The sequence below is a fragment of the Lycium ferocissimum genome, chromosome 5 (assembly GCF_029784015.1).
Source record: "Lycium ferocissimum isolate CSIRO_LF1 chromosome 5, AGI_CSIRO_Lferr_CH_V1, whole genome shotgun sequence".
Lineage (NCBI taxonomy): Eukaryota > Viridiplantae > Streptophyta > Magnoliopsida > Solanales > Solanaceae > Lycium > Lycium ferocissimum.
Window position 1 is genome coordinate 49,054 of NC_081346.1, and position 25,428 is coordinate 74,481.

The 25,428-nt window shown below is 35.7% G+C and overlaps 2 protein-coding genes across 3 annotated transcripts; both read left to right on the forward strand.

Moving 5' to 3' along the window:
• The first annotated feature begins 2,346 nt into the window (after positions 1 to 2,346).
• On the forward strand, positions 2,347 to 14,802 carry LOC132055224 (ribonuclease J). 2 transcript variants are annotated; one of them, XM_059446926.1, is made up of 18 exons: positions 2,350 to 2,726; positions 3,679 to 3,907; positions 4,298 to 4,421; positions 4,814 to 4,870; positions 5,629 to 5,820; positions 5,942 to 6,019; positions 6,799 to 6,981; positions 7,103 to 7,183; positions 8,177 to 8,242; positions 8,319 to 8,411; positions 9,348 to 9,473; positions 10,133 to 10,246; positions 11,560 to 11,655; positions 11,765 to 11,862; positions 11,941 to 12,392; positions 13,264 to 13,349; positions 13,437 to 13,715; positions 14,162 to 14,802. In XM_059446926.1, the coding sequence occupies exons 1-18, from the start codon at positions 2,624 to 2,626 to the stop codon at positions 14,255 to 14,257; spliced, it is 2,553 nt and encodes an 850-aa protein (XP_059302909.1). In that variant the 5' UTR covers positions 2,350 to 2,623; the 3' UTR covers positions 14,258 to 14,802. The 2 variants fall into 2 exon arrangements, with proteins under 2 accessions (XP_059302908.1, XP_059302909.1); XM_059446925.1 differs by having other exon boundaries at positions 2,347 to 2,726; positions 13,264 to 13,715.
• Positions 14,803 to 17,081: 2,279 nt separating this feature from the next.
• Positions 17,082 to 25,012, forward strand: LOC132055225 (uncharacterized). Its single transcript, XM_059446927.1, has 6 exons — positions 17,082 to 17,266; positions 18,878 to 18,923; positions 19,368 to 19,482; positions 19,589 to 19,665; positions 23,092 to 23,189; positions 24,746 to 25,012. Exons 1-6 carry the CDS (start codon positions 17,147 to 17,149, stop codon positions 24,782 to 24,784), a joined length of 495 nt encoding a protein of 164 aa, XP_059302910.1. The 5' UTR covers positions 17,082 to 17,146; the 3' UTR covers positions 24,785 to 25,012.
• The last annotated feature ends 416 nt before the right edge of the window (positions 25,013 to 25,428 follow it).

The following is a 25,428-nucleotide window of genomic DNA, read 5'->3' on the forward strand; positions in this document are numbered from 1 at the left end:
ATAGAAATACATCCCAGGTCTAAAAAATGTTTTCAATGCGGGAGAATTTCTCCTGCCCCAGCATGATAGAAGTGTCTCGGTCCGAATCTGATTTTCAAATCATATCAACAGCGGCACTCTGGAGTCTAAAGGGTTCATGTTGAGCAAGACCAAGACGGAATATTTGGAGTGCAAGTTCCATGATGCATCGGATGAGGCTGGCGTAGAAGTGAGGCTTGATATGCAGGTCATTCAAAAGAAAGGAAGTTTCAAATATCTAGGCTCTATTATCCAAGGGAATGGCGAGATTGATGATGACGTCGCACATCGTATTGGGGCAGGGTAGATGAAATGGAGCTAGCATCCGGAGTCTTGTGTGACAAGAAGGTGCCTCCAAAACTTAAAGGCAAGTTCTATAGAGTGGTGGTTAGACCAACTATCTTATATGGGGTGGAGTGTTAGCTAGTCAAGAACTCTTATGTTCAGAAGATTAAAGTTGTGGAAATGAGGATGTTGCGATGGATGTGCGGGCATATTAGGAGAGATAGGATTAGAATTGAAGATATCTGGGACAAAGTAGGAGTGGCCTCGGTGGATGAAAAGATGTGGGAAATGAGGCTGAGATGGTTTGGTCATGTGCAAAGGAAATGCATGGATGCCCCGGTGCGGAGGAGTGAGAGGTTGGCTAGGGACGGTTTCAGGAGAGGGAGGGGTAGGCCAAAGAAGAATTGGGGAGAGGTTATTAGACGGGAACATGGCGAAGGTACAGCTTACTGAGGACATGACCTTAGATAGGAAGCTATGGAGGTCACAGATTAGGGTAGAACGGTAGAGATAGCCGTGTGCCACACTACTTAGTAGGCCGGTAGTGGGAGTCGTAGTATTATATTCTTGACCTTTGACTTTCTGTTACATTCTGTTACGTCTTGTAATGCGATTAGTCCATTTGTATATCGACCGTAGGTACTGCCTTTTCTTAATGTATATCATGCTTTTTACTTTATGTATTTATTGCCTCTGTCTCATGCTTGCTTTATCATGGCTTTTTCGCTCTCGTTATTTTCATTTTCAAATTGCTTTGATCTATTTGTATGTATCTAACCTTTTTGACAAATTTTCTCTTGGTAGGGTCTTTTGGAAACAGCTTCTCTATCTTCCAAGTAGAGGTAAGGTCTGTATACATTCTATCCTTTCCAGACTCCACATTGTAGGATTTCCTTTGGGTATGTTGTTATTAACATCGACGGCACGACGAAAGTTCTCTCCATCAATTGTGGATTTTGTGCATTTGATTTTCAGATCATATCAGCAGCATGATGGAAGTTCTTCCATCAATGGTGGATTTCCTAGATTTAATTTTCAAATCACATCAACAGCAGCACGATGGAAGTTCTTTCCATCAATGGTGGATCTCATATGAGATTCGATGATTTTGAGTTAGGGATGGTGATTCCGACTAGGTGAGGAAGATCGGTAGTGGTGGATTTCGGAGAAGATGCAAAGAGGGTATTTGCTACAAAATAAAAAGTGTAGCTACTAATGGTAATTCCGTGAGAGTATACCTACGAATGTTAAATACAGTTAGATACACCATGTAATTCTTCCTTTAATAAATTGGTTTGAGATACTTTTATCTTCGACGAATGGCCCAACATTCAATGCGGGTCAAAGAATCTGACTGGCGAGTTGGTTAAATGCTTTTAATGAAAATAGTGCCTTCATGTTTGATGAGTGGCCTAACATTCAATGCGGGTCGAAGCGTCTGACTGCCGCATTATTTAACTGTTTTTAATGAAAATAGCAATTCATTATTCTTACCAACAGGCCCCACATTACATATTTCATAAAGGTGTTTGGCTGCCAGTGTTATAATTTAACATATATGGTGGTGTTGTAAAACTTACCCATATCAGGCGTTTGCACTAAACAACATTTGCTTACTATTGTCAAATGATTCATTAATGATTTAATGGAGTGAAATGCACGGTATTCAATCATAATTAAGTATAATAATTTAAATGTAGACACATGTCCTACATTTATTTGTTTTAGGAAACTTGTTGAAGGGCAACTTCAATAATTTATATACTTCGTGCGCTGATATGTAACATTGTAGCTGAATCTAAATACACAAGCGGAGCCATGGTTTAAATTTTATGGATTCTAGATCTTTGAATTATACTAAAACTATTGGATTTGGCCAAACGCGTAGCTAGCTTTCTAGTTCCGCCCCCCGTTAACAATATATTAAATAATCATTTATATATTGAAATAAATAAGAAATGATCTTCAATTACTAACCATTTATGCACACTTTATTTTTCGTTTATCAAGTAAATTCTCCACAATTGCGTTGTCACGTGCCTTACATCATCCCTTTGATCTTTTTCCCCTGTAAGGGAATGCAAATATCAGAGGCCAAAACGATAAGAAAGATATTTTTACGGTCTCACATTCTTTCTTTCAGTTTTCCAGCAAACAAATATCCTTTTTCCCCCCTTTATCTCTCTGCAAACGTAAACTCTCCATTTTCCGCTCTGTTGCAGAGCAATTAGCACTCTAATATAGCTTTTCTTTGTTAGCTAAACTTCCATTCATATACCTTCAATATAGTTGCTATTGTAGTTAAGGAGTATTTATTCACATGGCCGCTTTCAGCGCAATTTCACTGTGTCCGTACAAAATGTGTCATCAGTTAAACCCTAGAAAGGGTTATATTTCTTGCTATACTCCTTCTTCTACTATAGGTACATGGCATTCTTATTTTGCCTTCGTTTTAATTGGTTTGGTTTTGAGTTGAAGTAATGAGAAATGTTAGAGTGAAGTCATATTTGTGGAGTATTTGAAAGAAATCTGTTCACTTTGGTAAAACACTATGTCAGTAACAACATAGGAAACGAATAATTTCCCCACTGGATAAAACTACAAAAGAAATGAAGTAATGGCAATTTAATTGCTTAACTAGTTTTAATGGGTAAATTGCTGCCTAATGGTCAAAAACACCTAAACTCTATCACTTTTTCGTGAGTTTCATACCTCAACTTTCCATGGCTCCATTTACCTTCCTAAACTATCGCTCCTTTTGTATTAAAACACACCTCGATGCTGAGTTGGCTTCACGCGCAGGTTATCGATTGATTTTAAATATTTGGCTAACTCAGCATCGAGTTGTGTTTTAATACAAAGGGAGTGAGTAGTTTAGGTAGGTAAAGGGAACAATGGATAGTTGAGGTATGAAACTCGCGAAAAAGTGATAGTTTAGGTGTTAGTGATTGTAGTTCTTATCATTTGAGATTGACTTATTCGTTTTTGTTGTCGTGAAATGGGACAACTTTATCATTTTTGAACTTTCTAGCCTTCTTTGTAATGTTATCCTTGAGTTTCACAGTAAACCCTCCAGTCCTTTACAACTATAGTTGGATTTGCTGTTAAAGTCAGTCAATGTTATGATTTACGAATACACTTACAAACATATATTGTAGCCCTACTTGCATTACCTCTGAGTAAACTGTATGCTTACGTTTATGTAAGAGGCAGATATAGATACACTATGACCAGTGTTAATATAATTCGATTTAGCTCGGAGATGTTCTTTGATTCTTAATTCTTACATCCCTTCGCTTCTTGAAGCTGCTGTTAAGCTGAACTTCGTTGAAAGTTGTTTATTCTATTTATTGCTGAAAGTTAGTGTCGTTTCAGGTGTCCGCGGATCAAAAGGTCCTCGTAAAAGACCTCCAAAAATGGAGGGTACTGGAAGAAGCATCGACGATTCTGTCCAACGAAGGATGGAACAATTCCATGAAGGGTCTGATGGCCCACCTTTACGTGTTCTTCCTATTGGTGGTCTGGGAGAAATTGGGATGAATTGCATGCTTGTTGGAAATTATGATCGTTATATTCTTATTGATGCTGGAATAATGTTCCCAGGGTAGGTGTTACAAAGTAGTCTTTCGTGCAACTTTTTAACTATCTATTAAGATATCGCTGTGCAGAAAATTTTGCGGAATCTCCCTTTAATGATTCTTTTTGATTACTCTTTCTGTTTTAGTCATTAATCTAATGGTGGAGGTCCAAAGGATCTTTCTGTTTTAGTCGTTAATCTAATGGTGGAGGTCCAAAGGACCAGTCATCATGTCCTACTGAAAGCTCCTCTAAACTTTTATGTATAAGTTAAAAGTTCCTACGGGGAATGATGAACTGTTAAAAGAATTTCTTTCCTTAAATATTACTAGCTATGCTCGGCTTTGAAATTTTAGTTAACTTGTCCGTATTTCTTTGTCATGGACTGACTTGGGATCTTATTGGACGCCCTATCCAGCTATGACGAGCCTGGTGTCCAGAAGATTATTCCTGACACAACATTCATTAAGAAATGGAGCCACAAAATTGAAGCAGTTATTATAACCCATGGACATGAAGACCACATTGGTGCGCTGCCATGGGTAAAGTTTTTATTCTAATCTATTCATAGCGTTATGTGCACTGATGGACATATATTTGCATAGTAGGTTCAGGGAGAATGTACTCACACACTGGATCTAAGTTAAAGAATCATACTTCTAAATTTTCTAAGCAACTTGTCTATGTCATACAGAACTTATCCTTCTGTTAGAGGTCGTGTTTCTAAGGTTCTTTCTTTGATAGGTTTAGTAAGAATTTTCTCATCTTTATTATCCCATGTCCCTTTATGGATTGTCTCCCCTTTGTTGGTATTAGCCTTTTCTGATGCATGGAGTATATTTCTTGGTGTTCCAGTTCCTCTTGTTTAATATCCAAATATACTTGTATGTATTTTTCACAGTTTATGTTTCCTTGACATTTTTTATCCTAACAGGTAATTCCTGCTCTGGATTCTCATACACCGATTTTTGCATCGTCGTTCACAATGGAGGTTTGTTAAGATCCTATAAGTTCCTTGGCTGCTTTTGATTATATAGTAATCCTGTGTCCACAAGGATATGTGGTATTTTTAAGCCTAAAGCCATAAAAACCTAAATCTGCCTTCTATCTCAAAAGAAGAAAAGGAGAAGATCTCAAATCAAAGTGGAACCTTTTTCCTTGAGAAATAGTTGAAAGCATACTAAAACTGTTTATCCTTGAGATCCAGTAACAGAACAAAGTTTTTCGTCTTCTCTCTCCTACGGTCCTACCAAGCAAAGGAAAATCTGAAATTACTTGATTTTTCGTCTCTTCAGTCTTTCATTCATCTGTCTTTTCATTTTTATCTTCATCAAATTGAAAAAGTGAAACTTCCTTCTGATCTATTCTATTTGTTATCCTTGGTATCTCTCTCTCTCTACCTTTGTCTCTGTTTCTAACTTCTTCAGCCTTCTGATCTCCATTTGGAAATTTTCTTTTTGTTCTTTAGTTCTTTTCATTTTCTCCTTTCTATAAGTGCTTGGATGCCTTTCTTATTGTTGTTATTAATGAACAAGGTCAAGTGGTTGGTATACTATCTCATTGGCTGCAAGGCTAATTTAATTTTGTTGGAGCATGATCCAAAACCCATGCAGGACATGAATTGAGACACCAATACCTACTGTTGCATACTTATTGATTAGAGCATCATGTTCCTTTTGCTATAAGCTTTTCAACAGTGTTATATGCCGATATCTGTTGAACTAAGTATCTCTATTGTTTTGTAAGCAGCTAATTAAGAAGCGATTGAAGGAGTTTGGGATATTTGTTCCATCTAGGCTTAAGGTATTTAAAACAAGAAGGAAATTTACGGCTGGGCCCTTTGAGGTAGAACCTATAACGGTTACCCATTCTATTCCAGATTGTAGTGGAATAGTATTACGTTGTTCTGATGGTACCATCCTCCATACAGGTGACTGGAAGGTATTGCATTGTGTCCCTCTTATAGTCTTCCTTTCCGTTTAGGTTTATTATCTGTATTTTAGCATATGAGTGTTCTTTTCTGATTGGTAGCATTATGAGTCTTTTATTCTGTATTTGACAGATAGATGAGTCACCACTCGATGGGAAGGTTTTTGACCGTGAGGCCCTTGAGGAACTCTCAAAAGAAGGTGTTACTTTGGTACGGATAGTATCTTATTGTGGAATTTACTTTTTTCAATTAGACGTTTTACTTTTAGAATGATATTGAAATAAGGTGTGAAGTTATACATATTGAGGGGCTTGAAGAGTGCATGGTCGGCAAGAAATGAATTACTATTAACGTTCTCTAGCAGTAAACTGTGACTGCTATTCAGTTAGATAAAGTACATCCTTAGATACATCTTCTGTGAACTCCTTTCTTTTTCCTTTTAATATTCAGCTGTATGTACCACTATCATGAAATTTTGTGTTATGTTTGGATGATTTTAGGTTCTTTTATCGAGTGTATACATGCATATCTATGATGTATATTCTCCCACTGTGCTCTCCTCCCCCCTTCTCACATTGCTCTGAGCTCAGTCTCTCCCTTTTACATGCATATTTTCTTAAAAGTGTTGAAAAATCCTCTTGAATTAGATTAACACCACAATTTCGTCATTGTAACTTTTCTGTGCTATGAACAGTGTCTTATGTTGGAAAAAATGTCTTTTTATTTTATTTTGGTATATTTACTCTGAACATGTGATGCATATAGCACACCATGTTCGCTTGATTGTACCGGTTTGTTGCTCCATAATGGAAATTATCTCAGCGCCTGCCTCAAATATAGTGTTACTTATTTGCTTTATGCGTATGCACCTCTATTTCTTTTTTTATCATTCTAAAAAGTTTAAGTGCATGGCCGGAAAAAACATGGAGGATATGTTGTTCATTGAAGCAAACCTAAAATAAATTATTGTTGGGTGTATTCCTTTTCAGATGATGAGTGATTCAACAAATGTCCTTTCCCCTGGAAGGACACTCAGTGAAACTGTAGTTGCAGATTCGTTGCTGAGGCACATTTCGGCTGCAAAAGGAAGGGTTATCACTACTCAGTTTGCATCAAATATTCATCGTCTTGGCAGTGTGAAAGCTGCAGCTGACTTGACTGGCAGAAAGCTGGTAAACTGTCTCTCATCTCTGTTATTCAAATCTTTTCCACGTGTTCTTATGATCTTTTAGTGTTGTTTAGACTATCATTTTCTGTTTTCCAGATTCAGATTATAACATGATTGTTTAATAGGTATTTGTTGGCATGTCCTTGAGGACATATCTTGACGCTGCATGGAAAGATGGGAAAGCACCAATCGACCCATCAACTCTGGTAATGGCCTAAATTGTCAAGGTCTCTTTTGACTGGACACTGGAGGACATACCTTATCTGCTTCCAAAGAACCTGATAAGCCAATTGACATGCATAATTGTGCAAGACTGTTAAGCTTACAAGTCTCGACTTACATATTTTTCTATACCATAGTTGTAGTGTTAACCATTATATAAAATATAAATGGTAGAGTGCTTTGTAAGATCGTTACAAGATAAGGTGAGGATTAAATAATTTAGTTTTTCTTCGATTGTATTAAGACGAGATATTTGGAATTCATCCTGATACTTGTTATGTGGTGAAATTAACTTTGGTTCCATCATCACCCCTGAATTATATTCGTTGACATCATATTCAAAGGACACTTTGGCCATCTGAAGTCCTCAAGAGGTAGTTCTAATCCAGGAATCACCTCCTCAATGGCGTTGCTTAATAGATTGTATGCGGTTTGTGATTATGCCAGATTTTTATTACAATACACCAAAAGTGCAAACAAATGGCCATAACATGGTATTCGGTACATGATAGACTGACATGACTGTTTAGCCATGTACTAAAGACCCCTGATGGAAAAAGAGAACACGTTGTTGAGGTTGTTTGTTTCTTTTCTGATCTTCTGACCTGGGGTGTGGTTGGGGAAGGGGATAAGAAGGGGGAGGTGGAGTTTCCTTCCTTTCCCCGTCATACAACATTAAATTTTGTCTCCTCTTTGGATCTGCTACTCTGTTGAAGTTGAAGAATCCAGATCAAATGTCTTGATCAATTAGAATCTGATGATAGAGGGAGGGGAACACCTTGAGCATTAATCTAGTGAGGATTATCATTCAATCTTTTATATGATATCATTGTCTAATCTGTGTAATGCATCTTGTCATATACAGAAGGGATATTTTTGATATGTAACAGTGCCCATTTTCTTAAATTTCTTCCTTATAAATCTACTCTTCATATTCTAATTTCTTCCCCACTCATAAGTACACACATCTAATTCAGGTAAAGGTGGAAGATATTGATGCTTATGCCCCAAAAGATTTGTTGATTGTGACAACAGGTTCTCAAGTAAGTATTGTTGATGTGTCTGCCAGCTTTGGAAGCTTCACTTACACAATATGTAACCTACTCTCTGTCGTGTCAGGCAGAACCACGTGCTGCGTTGAATCTTGCGTCATATGGAAGTAGTCATTCCCTCAAATTAAACAAAGAAGATCTAGTTTTATATTCAGCCAAGGTACCGTATTGTAGAACTCAAGGCAATGTGAATTTTTCATTCATGACAAATTCATTCTCAGGAGTCCTATTCTCAGCAGATGTATCTGATCAATTAAGATCATCCGTGTCTTGACTTTGGCATAATAGCTTTAATCTTTGACTCTGACTCCAATGAGAGACTGTTTGATACATGCACGCCCCCCTGAAGAATTTTATTTCCTTGCAGCCGATGTACTAGTAGTTGAGGAATTTTAGTCTTGGTGTTTGTAGCTTCTCCCCAGATAGCTCTTCTTGTGCTTTCGCCATTTTGTGCTTCCTTACTATCTTAGCCATGTTTTAGTTTAAAGAGTTTATATGCTTTGTTTTAATAGAGCTTATTTGCTCTACAACATCTCTGCCATATGAAAGGAGGTGGTTTTGTTGATTAGTAGCTTTGCAAAGAGAATCTACTTTAAATGATGTGAACTATAAATTTCCCTCTTTGTGACTGAATAGTATCATGCTGCTGAGTTTCCTTCCAATACCAAACAAAATAGGAAAAGTGAAATAAATTTAAGGAAGAGATGCAAAATAAGGTCCTATTGGGGATAAATTTCTAGAGAAGGAGGATTGACAGCAAATGCAGTCTTGATTTGTATCCTTGACTGTTTCCTTTGCTTGCATGATGAACAGCTTAGGATAATCTTTATTTGGTAACTGTGAATATCTTTTTTTCTTTAATTTCTCTTTCCTATTTATATGATGAATGCTCAGGAACGTATCTTCTTGAATATTTTTTGGATCAGGTAAAGTAAAAGGAACACGTCTTCTTGATTTTGTTAATGCTTTTAGGCTCTTTTGAAACTATTCAAGAGAAAGATTCCTTGAGGTGTTCTTTGGAAGTCTTAAGTTTGCAGAAAGATAATTGATAATGTTTTTGGACTGCCATAATCAGCTATGCAATCTTCTTTTGTAGGTGATTCCTGGTAATGATACCCGGGTGATTCAAATGTTGAACCGGATATCAGATATAGGATCAACTATAGTGATGGGAAAGAATGAGCTGCTGCATACATCCGGCCATGCTCATCGTGAAGAGCTGGTAAAGTCTTCTTTTAAGTGAACACTTACACTTTAGGGAGTAAGGCTTCCTTTTTTTACCCAGGGGGGGCCTCTCGAGTCCCATGACTTTATCTTGAGTTATTCCTTTTACTGGTAGAAGCTAGTAGGAGTATACCTGTTAGATCTTCATTGGCTTTCCTCTCGTTCACTAACTTAACGGCGTTTTAAGTATCATTCTTGCTTCCACCTTATAGAAGCAAAATGAAAAGTTGGTTATAAGATCATGTGCATTTCTTTTTATCATATTGTGACAAGAAAATGAAGAAGGTACTTATTGTAATTGGAAAAGGGAAAATTTGAGAGCGGGCAAGTGAATCACATTGCGGGCACTTTTTTTAAGCTGGCTATACTTTTTATGTTCTTCATGGTTGGCCCGTGGATGAAAGACATGTTGAAGAGAGAAGAAGAAGGGCAGGAGGAATATGGTTTTCATTTTTATGAATCTTTTTGCTTTAGAAAAACAAAGAAAGGGACAAGAAATCGTGTCAAATTTCAAGAATTCCAGTTTCTCAGATTATATCCCGGAGCATTACACAGTTCTGATCCCGTTCTATTTTATCAATTTTCTTATCACCTTTTTACAATCTCATGCTCAATGTTCTAAGCTACAATATTTATGATGGATTTCCTGTTCTGAAGGAAGAAGTGTTAAGGATTGTGAAGCCACAACATTTTCTTCCAGTCCATGGCGAGCTCTTATTCCTTAAAGAGCATGAATTATTGGGGAAATCAACTGGAATTCGGCATACAACTGTAAGTAGTATGGTTTTGTTTCGATGTTTGATTAGTAATGCTTGTTGCTTCCAGTACCTTCAAATTGTATGGACATGTAGCCATTGGATTTAAGGTGTGTTGCGGGAACATTTTCTTGAGATAATGAGGGAAATAATTTATCCATAATGGTATTCTTGTTATTTTAGGAAACTGTATCATGATGGAAGCATGTCTCTTTTGGGAGTTTGCTTGAGGTGTATGCTCCAGTGGATTTCTCAAGATTTACAATTCTCCTACTTTCTCAAAATATAACGAATTGATGAAGTCAACTAGTTCGCTTTGTTTCCACGTGCCCATTGTGCTGATACTTGACTCTTTAGTATTCTTTTGTTTAAATTTGCTACTTCAGTTCACCCATAATTATAGAAAGCTCTATTAAGATTTTCTGAATTCCCACATTCCTCCCCAATAGTCCAACATTCAGGTTATGTCTTTCTGGGGCACTTAGCTAACTTGTGAGCTTCTGGAGGTCGATCCCAATCATGGATGATAAACAAGTTTTGTATCTTTATTCTAGAGGTCGACCTAGACCTTGCATTGTGTTCCACTGTGTCCTCTCTTATCTTTGCCAGCAGGAGCTGGGCAATAAGCTTGCAAGGACAATGCAGGTTGAAAGTCCACCTATAATTCCATTAGTGCCTTTCATCTCTGGCTAGAAAAGATGGCTGGGTCAGATGTTGATATCTCACTGGTTTAAGCTCAGAATGTGGCAGATAGTCCTTTTTTTAAACGTATTTTTGTATTTTTAAGATTCTGTATACGTCACCTCCCAGACCCACTATTTTCATCAATGGTAGATATAGTGTTTGAGGAAAGTGTGTCTTAGTATCCAATATGTTGCATACAATTCCTTTTTCAAGATTTAGCTAAGAGCTGTTCTAACAGTTCTAATTGATTCTCTGCTCCATTACCTTTTCTGTGACCAATGGTCCTAATGTCTGAAGATTCTAATTAAAGGATCAACTATTTAGACTGATTTTCTATTTGCCCGAATGGATCTAAGCTGAACAACCAAACAGTGCTTTTATTATGCATATTTCAGTTTCCAGTTTCCTCCCTTGGGTTGCAAGAAGTGCAAGCCTATTTATTTTGATGATTTGTCAAAAATATATGATTATATAGACTTGAAGAAAAATAAAGGGGATGAAAGGCTCCAAGCATTGGGAATGATCTGCAGTGAGAGAATGATTCAGTTGAATCGCTTGCATTATAAGCATTGTTGTTAAGCCTTCTCAGTTCATTCTCGATGCTGATTTAAAGTGACCTCTGTTATTGTAACTGTGTTTGAATAGGTTATCAAGAATGGAGAGATGCTTGGAATCTCTCATTTGAGGAACAGAAAAGTTCTATCCAATGGTTACATTTCCCTGGGGAAGCAAAATTTGCAGGTTTCTCACTCTGTCATTGTGTAAACAAAGACTGCAGTCTTTCATCTTGCTTTCTAGTTTAAGCTGATCTGTGCAGACATGACACTGGTCTTATAATTTGTTTTTGCAGTTGATGTATAGTGATGGCGACAAAGCATTTGGTACAGCTGCTGAACTTTGTATTGATGAGAGACTAAGAATTGCTTCCGATGGTATTATAGTGATCAGGTAATTTTCTTAAGCTTGTGATGCATCACATATTTTTCCACTTTGTGATCTGATTTTTGTAAGATATTTGTAATGCAGTATGGAAATATTACGTCCTCAATCCACGGATGGTATGACAGAGAAAGCTTTGAAAGGAAAAATAAGAATCACCACACGATGCTTGTGGCTTGACAAAGGGAAACTTCTGGATGCGCTTCATAAAGCTGCACATGCTGCACTGTCAAGCTGTCCATTGAATTGCCCATTGTCGCACATGGAAAGAACTGTGTCTGAAGTTCTTAGGAAAATGGTCAGGAAATACAGTAGTAAAAGACCTGAGGTTATTGCCGTTGCCTTTGAAAATCCTGCAGGAGTCCTGGCTGATGAAATCAATGGAAAACTTTCTGGAAAATCACATGTAGGTTTTGGAATTTCAGCACTGAAGAATGTGTTGGATGAAGATCAGAAAAGAAGACAGGCAAGTGGGGCAAGTGCAGAAGAAGGCAATGGCCATGGCTATCCAATTGATGATGCAGCTGAGCAAGTGAAAGGTTTTGTTCCTCTCATGCTTCTTTACAATGAAATAATTTTTCTCAGTAATTCTTTCCAATGCATTCCGTGGTTTTCTAATCTTATAATATGCTAGGCAGAGTAATCTCTTCGGGTTGGTATGCTAGTGATCCTCTTAATGTAATTGCTAATGGACCAATAAGTCTAGGGTTAGGGTGGTGGGGTTGGCCATTCATGTTTGTATATATGAATTTTGAGTAGAACTAGAACATCACTTACACTGAATCTACATGTTGGGGGTCACTCACATATGTACTGCAATTACGGGTTTAACTAACTATAGTTTGTTGTGTTACAATTTGGTTAACATTTGTCATGTTCATAACAAGTACTGAAAGGGGTTGCTCCAATATTTAGAAGCCCTTTAGTGGGTGAAAAGTAAGAGATTTGGTTTTACCCCTCTCACATGTTATGCTACTTTGACTTTTGGTCTTCAGGGAATCCCACTCCCCCAAAACCTGAGTTCTTGATTTCTGCTATTTACAATGGAATTCTCAGGGCATGTATAGCCTATAGCCCCTAGTCCACACCCCCCCCCCCCCACCCCCCCCCACCACCACCACCACAACAAACACACACACACACACAAAAAACCCAGAAAAAGGACAATGGAATTCTCACATGTTCTCTATTTGTCTAAAGGGCATGCAATTCTTGGCTAAAAGTATGCAAGTGTGCTTGTGCATCATGAAATTACTATCTTTTATTTTTCTTTTCTGGACAATTCAATTTCATTAGTCGGAGGATAGATATTACATCGGAAGTTGCTTGTTGATATTCGTCTTCTGATATGATTAGATCCGATACATGATTAAATTTTGCTGTCATTTCTTCCCTAACTTTTACGTGCAGGTGATGATATGGATATTGAGAGACTTACGCACGACGGAGCAACTACTTCAAGCTCAAACTCGCTGGATGAATATTCTCCCGCTCAGGTATTATTAGATGACTCTTCAAAGTCTTTTGTATCATCATCACTACTTGGTCAGTTAAAAGAAGGTAAGTTTGGTGCTTCAACACAGGAGGAATCAGAATCGTCCAGAAAAGAAAGCATTCAAATTGATTCTGGCTTTCCACAATCTATGATGAAATCTTCCAAGCCTTTGAAGAGAAACAGATGGAAACATGAGGAAATAAAGAAATTGATTAAATTGCGCGGGGAACTCCACAGCAGGTTCCAAGTTGTTCGGGGACGAATGGCACTATGGGAAGAGATATCTTCAAATTTACTATCTATTGGAGTCAATCGAAGTCCTGGACAGTGTAAATCTCTCTGGGCTTCTCTGGTTCAAAAGTATGAGGTGAGTGTTTCTTTTTCTTGTTTCCTAATTGAGCGCATGTACATTTGGTTGTGCTGATTAGCATGCTCAAACTTTATTGGAAGAAAATATATTTCACAATAGAACCATAAACCATGCATTTTGACTATCCCTTTCAGAACATTTTTTTCCTGAAGGATATCACATTATTTCTGTCTGAGGACATTGAAATGAAAGTAGGGATAGGTACCCTTTTGTTATGGTGTGTTGTGACCGCTCAAGGGAAAAAAGAGAGAAATAAGATTTATCGATTTCTTGAATTGTAGATACATGGAGACTGCTAAAACAAAATAGACACACAGGAAATATTTTGTATATTTTCTTTTAGTTGAAGATTCGCCTTTCACCTGCATCCTGTTGAAATTCTTGTCCAAAGATTTTCTGTTTGGAGAGCTACTTTTTAACAATGTTTTGGCATTCTATAACAGGAAAACAAGAGTGACAAGAAAAGCCAGGAAAAATGGCCTTATTTTGAGGAGATGAGTAAAATCTTGTCTGATTTGGAGGCAACGGCCCAGAAATGATTGCATATGTGTACTTAAGGGTAGTGTTTGTGGAGGCAATTCTTCATTGGCGGGATATGGAATTTGGATACTGAGATTTATCCAAAAATACTAACGCGCCCTTAACATAAAAGAATCCGGATCAAGACTTCAGCATTTGTCCTGGTCGATAAGCTGTTGCACAAGCTCTTCATATGAAAGCCAAGGCAGGGAAGTGGTTGATTTATTAGGGGTCCTTATATGCTGGGGAAGGACTGGTAAATTCTGCAATGTCTTTTAGTGATTTTAGGGGTTGAAAGTTTGTTATGCTGGTAATATTTTTGGAGTGGATACAGTTGGAAGTGGTTCTAAAGTTGTCGAGATTTTGATGGTAAGAGTTGGCATACGATTGATTTTGGGTACTTGTAGGGTAGTAGACACTATTGATTGTGTATTGCATGTTGTACCAACTATATCATTGAATGTGTTGAAGATGGGATGTAGGAATATTGCTTTATCAAGGAAAAGGTAAAAGGCGATAATTTATAGAACAATTGCTCCAAATTAATTAATTCTTGGTACTGTAACATATAATCTTACTCATAAGGTTTCCTTGCATTAGACGGTTCCACTTTTTCTTCCTAGTTCCATCAATAGTCATTCATATAGAGATTTTAAATTTGAAGTTATGACATGTCCAAACATGCCCAGCAGAAGAGAGCAAAGAACCAAAAAGCTTCATATTTTGGTTTTACTGTATATCGCCTAGTCAACAATTAAAATCTTTATTAGTGAATCGTCATGTTAGCAACTAGAAGTGTTTATTGTCAAGATGTCCAGTCACTGAGGCAGCATGAAGTAATATTCGTGATTTAGTTTGAACTCCTTTACGGGAAAAGTTTCCCATGTGCATACGTTAAAAAAGAATAATAAGTACATTTGGGTGGAACTATACGTGTATATCTAAGAGTTTAATGTTATATATATATTGACAATGTAAATTTATGTTACATTTTTTTAAAACTTAATCAGCTATAGCAGGTTATTACTTTGATTTTTTGGGTTATGTCATCATGCTTGATATGAGAGTTACTCGTTGTTGCAAGTCAACTTTAATCTAATATTGTAAAAAACATTTTTTTTAAAATTTTGTTGTGCATGAGTTCGACATAAACTCAAATTTAATAACTTATTCAAACGCACTAGTTACTCACTCACTTATATTTATGCTTCTCATCTTCCGAAGTTCTAAATACGTCTTCCATAAAGACTTTAAATTTGGTTTGACTTTGCTCAAGAAATTTTTTTTATTTTTGTAAAATTATTAGCTTATAGAAAGAGTTATTCAAGGTTCCCATAGGCAGCAAAAAAAAGTTTACATTAAAGCGAATAGAAGTATTTAATATTCTTAAAATATAACAGTTTATAATAATATTGAATCAGATAGCATTCTATTAACATAGAGGTCATTATTTGAGCTAAAGCCTTGGCCTTAAACCAGTTGTGTTCCAACGTTCCTTCTTAATTAAAAGATTAACAAAATACTACTGCTTAACAACAAAAGAAAGGAATTTTTTTTTTAAAATGAGATACAATTTTCTCTTACAAAATTTTAGCATTTCAGGTTATACAAAATCGGAGCAAAAAAAAAAAAAAAAAAAAAAATAGAAAGAAAAAAAGTGGTATTTAAAAGTGTTATGTAAGGGAAAAATAACTTAGTTGAGTAACTTTTATGTAATTAAACTTTTAGTTAAAATTATATAAGAAAAAATGATTTTTTATACCCGCAAAAAAATGTAAGTTTACCATGTGCATACTCTATACGTGTATATCTAAGAGTTTAATGTTATACATATTGACCATGTAAATTTCTGTTACATTTTTTTAAAACTTAATTTAGTATTACTTTGATTTTTTGGGTTATGTCATCATGCTTGATATGAGAGTTACCCGTTGTTGCAAGTCAATTTTAATCTAATATTGTAAAAAACATTTACACTGTTGTGCATAGGACATAAACTCAAATTTAATAACTTATTCAAACGCACTAGTTACTCACTCACTTATATTTATGCTTCTCACCTCCCGAAGTTCTAAATACGTGCTTCCAAAAGCCGTTTGACTTTGCTCAAGAAATTTTTTATTTTTGTAAAATTATTAGCTTATAGAAAGAGTTATTCGGTTCCCATATTAAAAAAAGTTTACATTAAAGCGAATAGAAGTATTTAATATTCTTAAAATATAACAGTTTATAATAATATTGAATTAGATAGCATTCTATTAACATAGAGCTCATTATTTGAGCTAAAGCCTTAGCCTTAAACCAGTTGTGTTCCAACGTTCCTTCTTTATTAAAAGATTAACAAAATACTACTGCTTAACAACAAAGGAAAGGAATTTTTTTTTTTTTTTAAATGAGATACAGTTTTCTTTTACAAAATTTTAGCATTTCAGGTTATACAAAATCGGAGCAAAAAAAAAAAAAAAAAAAAAAAATAACTATTTAAAAGTGTTATATAAGGGAAAAATAATAAATTTTAAAAGATAAAATTATATTATTAATAATTACCTCCTAGAAAAAGCTTACATATCAAAAGTAAGTGATGATTTTTTTTTATATTTATAAATAATTTAACTAAATATAAATAAATTAAAAGATAATTATTATTAATAATTACCTCCTAGAAAAAGTTATATCAAGTGATTTTTTTTTATATTTATAAATAATTTAACTTTATGAGATATTTTATAACCATATAAATATCTACGGTTTATTTTGTATCATAAATTTCAATAGTTATCATGTTTTTCTTAAACTCGGTATATTTTACCGCCCCCAGGAACATAGAGGGGGGAAAATTCATTTTCCTGCCCTTTGAAGAGAGCCTCCTTTTCTTTCTAACTTGAATCAAATTAGTAGTGTGTGTGATTATGGAGGATAATAATAGCTCATCATCCACCAATGCAACAACTAGTTCCGGTGCTGCCAAATACCTAACCGGCCTCCCTTCTCGAGGCCTCTTCTCCTCCACTGTCCCTTCCTCTACTCCCGTAACTTCTTCTTTCTCCCTCCCCTTAAACCCTAATTTTTTTGCACCCTTTTCCTTTACTGCTGTACAGATAAAATTGAGTAGATATAACCTTTTTTCTTGTCTTTTTATGTTTTGAGTAGATGTAACTGTTATATAATTGTCCCTAACTTATGCTCATTCCATCCCAATTTATGTGAAATAGTTTGACTAGTCACGGAGTTTAAAAAAGAAACGAAAAGTATTTTTTAAACTTGTGGTCTAAAATAAACCATACATATTTGTGTGGCTCTAAATCATTTTATTAAGGGTAAAAGGTGAAGTTTTGAAAATGTATGATTCTTTTTGGGACAGAATAAAATGAAAGTGTATCACATAAATTGGGACAGAGGGAGTAGCTTGTCATCTTTGGTTGGTAAATTCTGGAGATCAAGTTTAGGCTTTATGTTGGATATAGAATTTAGGGAGATCAATGGCAGATCGTTGATACAACCTTATAGTACTGGGTTCATCTGAACCGGTACTTTTAACATGGAGTATAAGCTTATGTGTAAAAGTTTATTAAGATTGCAATAATAGTTGGTCTGAACCTGTAATTTAGAAAAATATAACAGATTCAATGCTAAGAATCTTAGAGGTTGAAGTCGGTAGAGAGGGAGATCTTAGGGAGAATTTAAAATTTTGTTCATTTGATTTCCTCTACTTTTGTTTTGACCTGTACCAAGCATATTAGTACATGTAAAAGAAGTTCAAAGTTACAACTACACTTAACTTGGTCTTTGTTATCCTTATTGTCGAATTCAGTCTTCCTTCAACTATAGAGATTTTCCATGTCAACAGAACTCCTCGTATGTGATCTTAAAACAACGTGGTTGTGATACAAATACAACTATGCACGTTGTAGTATGTTTCCTGGAAAGGATTTCATTTAGACTGAGAAACTGGTCTGGCCCTTCTTGTCTTTTGGTTGGAAGTTGGAACACTATTAAACCCAGCCCACACAGTAATAGTAGTACATATAAAAGAAGTTCAAATTAACAGTTGCACAGGACTTGGTCTTTATTATCCTTCTTGTGGAATTCAGTCTTCCTCCAATTATAGGGATTTTTAACAGAACTACTCGTATGTGGTCTTATAATCAACATGGTGATAAAACTCAACTCATGCAGTAGTGTTTTTTTCTGGAAAGGTTTTATTTAGATTGAGAAACTGTTCTGTCCCTTCTTGCTTTTTGGTTGGAATACTATTAAACCCCAGCCTAGACAGTAACAAGGTTTTATGTCCAAAAGAAATGGCTATCAGGTGATGCTAAGCCGTGCGTGAATCAGTGTATGATCAGAAAGGTGTTTGAAAGATAAATAAGTAGGTGGTACCTCTTATCTGAGTTCAACGGCCTCCTTGCACCTTTTAGAGCAGCAATCAACTTTGTTTTTCTTTCTTTTGTCTTCACTGTAAGATAGTATTATGCATGTGGTCTTAACCTCTTATATGTTTTTGATATCGTCATATCTTCCGGCCAGCATTAAATGGAAATAATTTGGTTATTCAAAAGTGAAGTGAGGCTCTCAGGAAATGTTTAATAATGCTTCTTTCATTTTCTTTTGATCTCCACTAATTTTGAAACTTTATGCAGGGTGGAATGCGAATATATGTTTGCGATCATGAAACGTCACCTCCAGGTCTATTTCTATATATTAATGCCTTTTAAATTTTAATGAGCTGCAATTCTATATTAACGAATTAGCTGAGCAATCCCTTTATTACGGTGAAAATTGATTAAGCCTCTATTCTCCTGTTTTTCTTGTCCTTCGAATGGTTTTACTTGCATATGGTTATTTTATTGCTTAGTTTTTTTTTTTTTTTTTGGACTTTGCCTTTGCACTTTTGTTGTAAGTCTTTCTAAAGCGTTGATATCCTCTCACTGTGTCTCCTTTAGTTTATGGTTAAATCTTAGAGATATCTCGCCATCTCGAGTCTTGATGATTCAGGCAATTTAAATGTCTCTCTCTTTTTAAGATTATAAATTTTATTCTTTCCCCATTTACCATTTTCTTTTGAGGCTAGATTGCTGACTTCATCAATCTGGAGTTCTAGTTATGTTTTACAAAATGTTGTACATGCAGAGGATCAGCTTATTAAGACAAACCAGCAAAACATATTGATTAGGTCTCTCATGCTTAAGAAGCAGAGTTCAAAAGATGGCAAGGCGATTTCCTCAAATGATAATGGTAGAAAAAGGTAATTGGCCATGTTTTCTTTGTTCCTGTTATTGTTATCCTTTACTAGCTAGTGTATCTCTGTTCAGTTAACATATTTGTATCTCCTGATACCACCTAATTTCCAGATCTGCTGAAAAAGCATTGGATAGTAGGGCAGCAACCAAGAAGGCTACAACCAGTAATCAAGTTGCCTCTTCCCAAGGTGAGCCCGTTATTAATCATCACGTACGGTCTTTCTAGGTGGTACAATCAAAAGTATTTTTTAAAAGAAGTGGTCTTTCATCAAAAAGATACTTGGAATTATTGTAGTTGTTCGTGCATCCTTATCTCTATTACTTCATCTATTTAAGTTGTCCAATTTGACTCTTAATCCTAGCTCAAAGCTTTTATAGCATTTTTGAATACCAGCTCTAATACTTTTGGGTCCACAAAAAGAGAACAATAGTTCTGTTTGGAAAAGATTGCTCTTTCCCTTCCATTTTATGAAATACCATTTGAATGGGTACGGAGGAGTTCAAGATGTTACTTGATTATTATGCATTAGTAGGAGCGGTAGAAGGATATATTGCATATATATTGAAAATTTATCTTGATTGGAAAACATCACATCAAGTTTTAAATTTGAATAGTCAATTTAAATCCTAGAAGTTGTTGTTGTAATTTAAATCCTAAAAGCTCTTTTTTTTTTTGAGAAGGTAACAGTTAAAAAATCCTAGAAGCTCTTACGAACTATAATAACTTTATTAGTTATATTAAGTTACTAGTTTCAAAAAAATAGCTTCATTAGTTATATATATATATATGGGATAAGGCACCATTACCCCCCTGAACTATACCCGAATTTGCTACGACACACTTTAAGGTCCTATTACCCCCTAAACTTATTTAAAACGGAATAATTACCACCCTAAAAGCTGATGCCCACTCATATGGGAGAGTGACATACACTCTCCTTGCCACATGTGTATTTATTTGTTTTCTTCTTTTTTTTTTTTTTAATTTTTTCAGCTTACGTGTCAATTTTTTTTAAAATAAAAATAAAAAACTGAATTTTCATTAAAAAAATGAGTTTTAAAACTTTTTTTTTTTTTAATTTGAAAATTTGATTTTTTTTAAACCCATTTAAAAAAAAAAAAAAACTAAAAACATGGATTAAAAAACTGAATTTTCTTTTAAAAAAAGGATTTTTAAAACCCTTTTTAAAAAAAAAAAAATTGAAAATTTGTTTTTTTTTTAAAACCCGTTTTTGAAAAAGAAAAAAAAAACTGAAAAATGATTTTTTTTTTAAAATATGGAAAAATGGATTTGTTAAAAATATGGAAAACTTGATTATTTTTTTAAAATGTCTTAAAAAAATCTTGATTTTCATGATTTCATTTTCTTAGGACACTTTTGTTTTTCAAATAAAATCCGGAAAAGTGTTTCTCTTGCCAAAATGTGAAAAAAACTGAATTTTTATAAAATTTTGAAAAAATTAATTATTTTCTTAACATGTGGAAAACCCTTTTTTTAGCACTAAATGTGGAAGACTAGATTTATTTTCAAATTTTAAGAAAATGCAGATTTTTAAGAAAAAAAAATTAAGTTTTCCCCTTTTTTATGTTTTCACTCTCTCAAAGAGAGTGAAACACATTCCCTTTGCCACATCGGCGTTTAGGGGGTAATTATTCCGTTTTAAATAAGTTTAGGGGGTAATAGGGCCCAGGGAAAGGTAAGGTGTGTCGTAGCAAATTCGGGTATAGTTCAGGGGGGTAATGGTGCCTTATATATATATATATATATTTTTTTTTTTTTTGATGACATGGGAACCCGCAGCCGCTACCTTTTGGGTTCATTAGTTATATTACCTTGGAATGTTGAGCCGAGGGTCTATCGGAAATAATCTCTCTACCCCACAAAGGTAGGGGTAAGGTCTGCGTACACCCCGCCCTCCCCAAACCCCATAAGTGGGACTACAGTGTTGTTGTACCTTGGAATATTTTAGGACATTGTGAAATGGAAAGTCATGTAGATTGGGATAGAAGCCTCGGTAGTTAAATGACTGATGACTTCCAAGCATGGATTTCTTTCATTTGAACAGCCTCAGTTTACCTTAAAAGTCAATCTTGATATTTTAAGGCAAGGTCATGAATTAAAGCTTAACCTAAAATATTAATTGCAGAAGCCAGAGGAACACTAGGTTTGTAATGGAAGCAAAAAGAGGTGGGCAGGAGGGGATTCATATATTTTACAAAGTTAATCACAGAACACAAAGTGGGAAGTCTAGGCTTGCAGCGAAAGAGGGGGGGGGGGGGGGGGGGTTGTTAATATAATTTTAATAACTGGGAGGCCCTCTTGTATTATGATAAGTGGAGAGGATATTCGACAATTATACATTGATGACATCATGAGATGAAGTGTATTTATCACCTATAAAGAAACCAATAACAATATCAGTATTGTGCTACACAATGCACAAAGTCAAACTCGACTTTCTGATTTTTTTTTTTTTTGGCTAAAAGAAGAGTGTTGATGGGTTCAAAGAGCTTGTGTGGTTCCTAGGCTCGTTGTTCATTGAAGTCTTTTATGCTCATGTACATTGTTCATTAAAAGATCTACGTCTTTTTGTGTTTACTCCTTCTGCCTTGTGCCTCTGCTATGCTGCATGTCAGTTTAACTACTTTCGACCTTCAGTTAGAAATTTGCTGAAATCTTGTTAGGAGTGATTTTAAGATCATAACATTTACTACCAACTTTTTTTTTTTTGGGTGAGAAGGTAAAGATCGTACTCCTAACATTTACCACCAATAATTAAGTCGTGTGAATTACTGTCAAGCATCAATACATTAACTATATCTAATGAGACTAGCTGGTGAATATAGGCTGCTTCAAGAAAATGTGTCTTTGGGTCATTGAGTGACATGAAAATCGGTGATTAATATGCCTTATCTCTAACTTCTGTAAATGTCCCTTCGGTGGCTTTGAGTGCCATATTCCCCGCAGTGTTATCAAAGTCCAACACTAATAATAATAAGCATGAATAACAAATATATGGACAAAGAAATTGTAAAAACATTACGATAAAGTGAAATATCAATTATCTAGTGTCATGTCTTCAAGAGAGGGGCTCATTGGCAAGGAAAAGAATGTCTTAGGGCCTTGATGATGACACTGAAGCGCACATAAAGTGAGTCGAACTGCTCAACATGTTTTGAGCCTCGCTTCAGGGCTTAAGCGCGCCTTTGACAACACTGATTCCCCGAATCTCAGGAATGTGGAAAACACTTACAATGAGGTCTGTTGATTTGACAGTTACCAGTTTCAAAAATAAATAAATGAGGTCTGTTTTGATTTATCAGTGATGCCTGAAAATAAAATGCAAAGGTCCAGGAAATAGTATAGTCTCCCTTGTGGTCCGGCCCTTCCCGGACCCCGCGCATAGCGGGAGCTTAGTGCACCGGGCTGCCCTCTCATTTTTTTTTTTTTTAATGTGTACACTGGTAGATTTTCATTATTAATATTTCCTACCCTGTCTTTGTGCAAATCTACTTGTTTGAAGTCTTTCTTGAAACTACGTATTTTTGCAGAATAAAATCACGGGAATTATCATTTATAGTTAGTAATGTATTAAACTGTCTTATTCCTGCAGAATCTTCAAAAGCTCGTACACCTGACATACAAAATATGACTGTTGAGAGGCTACGGGTTCTGCTGAAGGAGAAAGGTCTTTCACTGAGGGGAAGGAAGGTAAATATTTTATATCCTTTTCTCTTAATTAGGTTTTGAACTTTTCATTGTGGTCCACTGTTCTACTTTTTCTCCTTAAGGAGCTTGTTGGTAAATCTATCAAAATGGGACATTATACAGTTTTTAAGTTGTAGTTTTTTTTTTTTTTTTTTTTTGGGATCAAGTAAAAGTATTTTCATTCATAAACATTGCCACAACGGCCGTATACAAAGGGTATACCAAAAGATCAAGAATCTACAAACTATGATTCTCTACAAACTCTACCCAATCCTCTATACAACTAGGAGTTTTCTGTTTACACCAAAAGTAAATACGAGAGCGGAGACTACTCCTCAATTGAGAAAAATTCGACTCCAATCCTTCAAAAGCTCTCCTATTTCTCTCATTCCATATTACCCACATTAACGCAAGCGGTACCACGTTCCAAGCCCTTCGTCTTCTCCTCCTCTAGCTCTTCCAACTAAACATCAAATTTTCACATTTCTTGGCATTACCCAAAGTGTGTGAAACCACCTAAACATATCCCACCATAATCTCAGGGTAAACCCGCAATGTAGAAGAAGGTGATCCACGTCCTCGCCCGTCTCTTTACGCAGACAACCTTCTGCCTTCTAAGATTTTTCTCCGTCAAAATCACCCCTCTAGAGGCTAGCCAAGTGAAAAAACACACTTTTCTCGGCACACTTGGAATCCATATTGCATTACCTGGGAAATCAACCTTCTCCACACTCATAAAAAGACTTCACAGATAACACTCCATTATTTCCCAGTCCCCACCACCACACATCGGGATTAATCGCCGGATTGACTTGCCTATGAAGTAAGTCTATCAATCTTTGAAACTTACTCACTTCCCACTCTTGAAAATCTCTTCTAAATCTCAATCCCCAAAAAGTCTCTCCACCTTGTGTCCCCCTAATTTGTTGAATTGTCACATTTCTTTGGCAAGATATTCTAGACTCCGGAATTCAACTTTCAAGAAAATATTCCCACACCAATTATGTCCCCAAAAATATACTCTACTCCCGTCTCCTACCTTGAATGAGATATTTTCCACAAAATCATCCCATCCCTTCATGATATTCCTCCCGAAACCACACCCAAAAGGCAACACGATATCTCTAGTTTTCCAACCCCCTTCTGTAGTCCCATGTTTATCAACTATCACCTCTCTCCATAAAGCTTGTACCTCCAACCCGAATCGTTACATCCATTTGCCCAACAAAGCTTTATTAAAAACTTTTAAATCTTTAAGGCCTCCCCATTTTTTTGGTGATGTGACCATGTCCCACCGCACCAAGTGAAACTTCTTTTCCCCATCTGCCGCATCCCAAAGGAAATCTCTCTGAATTTTTTCCAACTTTCCAGTTACCAAAGTCGGAGCGAGAAACAAAGACAAGTAGTTGTATGATATGTTTTCCCCAACTTGTTTGTATTGAGGCGTAGTTGTTGTTGTACTTGAAATGATGTGTTTTGTTGAATATTTGGCCTATTCTGTAGCATGGCATGTCAATTCTCTTTCAATACAAGTTCTCACGATGCAATTCTCTCGGCAGGATGAACTAATTGCACGGTTAAAGGCGACACATAACTAAGCATATTCCAAGAGTTAGAGGCAGCTGATACTAAATTCCATTTTGTACACCAAGCAGCTGGTCTAAGTAGGCTTTTGCTTCTCTATTATTCGTGTGCTTTACAACTAAGTCAACTTATGGCCCTTACAACACTCTGTGCATTTTGTGTGTGTCTGTGTTCGTGTTGTAAAAATGCTGTAGCATTTTGTTAAATTATATGAGGGTGCACTACACATGCCTTAATAGTTACATCATACGTCTAATCTGTGAAAAAGTGCATCTCAACAATTCGCTACTCTTTGCAAATTCACAATGAAACTGGTCTTTCAAAATCTACTCTTGTCAGCCTTTGAATCTAATTTTGGCTTCAGTGTCCGTTGGACTTTCTCATTTTACCTCTTCATTTTCTTGTGCTGCTGCTGCTGATATTTTTGTTGTATTCGATTGAGCTTCTTCGCTCCCTTACTGTTGGCATCTTATGGCGTCGTCTTTGATTTAATGATGCATTTCAAATTAATTAAGACTGATTTCACTTGACTGAATTACCTCTTCTGATGAGTTGGTCAAGTAATAATGAAATATTCTTCATAGAAGTAACTGAAAGTCTGAAAGCAATCAATCGATAAATGGCAGCATAAATTTCCAGATTATATTTGTATCTTCGG

Bases quoted from the DNA above. Each gene is read 5' to 3' on its own strand.
- LOC132055224 (XM_059446925.1), top strand. From the start codon at position 2,624: ATGGCCGCTTTCAGCGCAATTTCACTGTGTCCGTACAAAATGTGTCAT. The intron at 4,871-5,628 runs GTTTGTTAAGAT...TTTTGTAAGCAG, and splicing joins CATCGTCGTTCACAATGGAG to CTAATTAAGAAGCGATTGAA. The intron at 10,247-11,559 runs GTAAGTAGTATG...GTGTTTGAATAG, and splicing joins CTGGAATTCGGCATACAACT to GTTATCAAGAATGGAGAGAT.
- LOC132055225 (XM_059446927.1), top strand. From the start codon at position 17,147: ATGGAGGATAATAATAGCTCATCATCCACCAATGCAACAACTAGTTCC. The intron at 19,666-23,091 runs GTGAGCCCGTTA...TTATTCCTGCAG, and splicing joins TCAAGTTGCCTCTTCCCAAG to AATCTTCAAAAGCTCGTACA. The intron at 23,190-24,745 runs GTAAATATTTTA...TTCTCTCGGCAG, and splicing joins TTTCACTGAGGGGAAGGAAG to GATGAACTAATTGCACGGTT.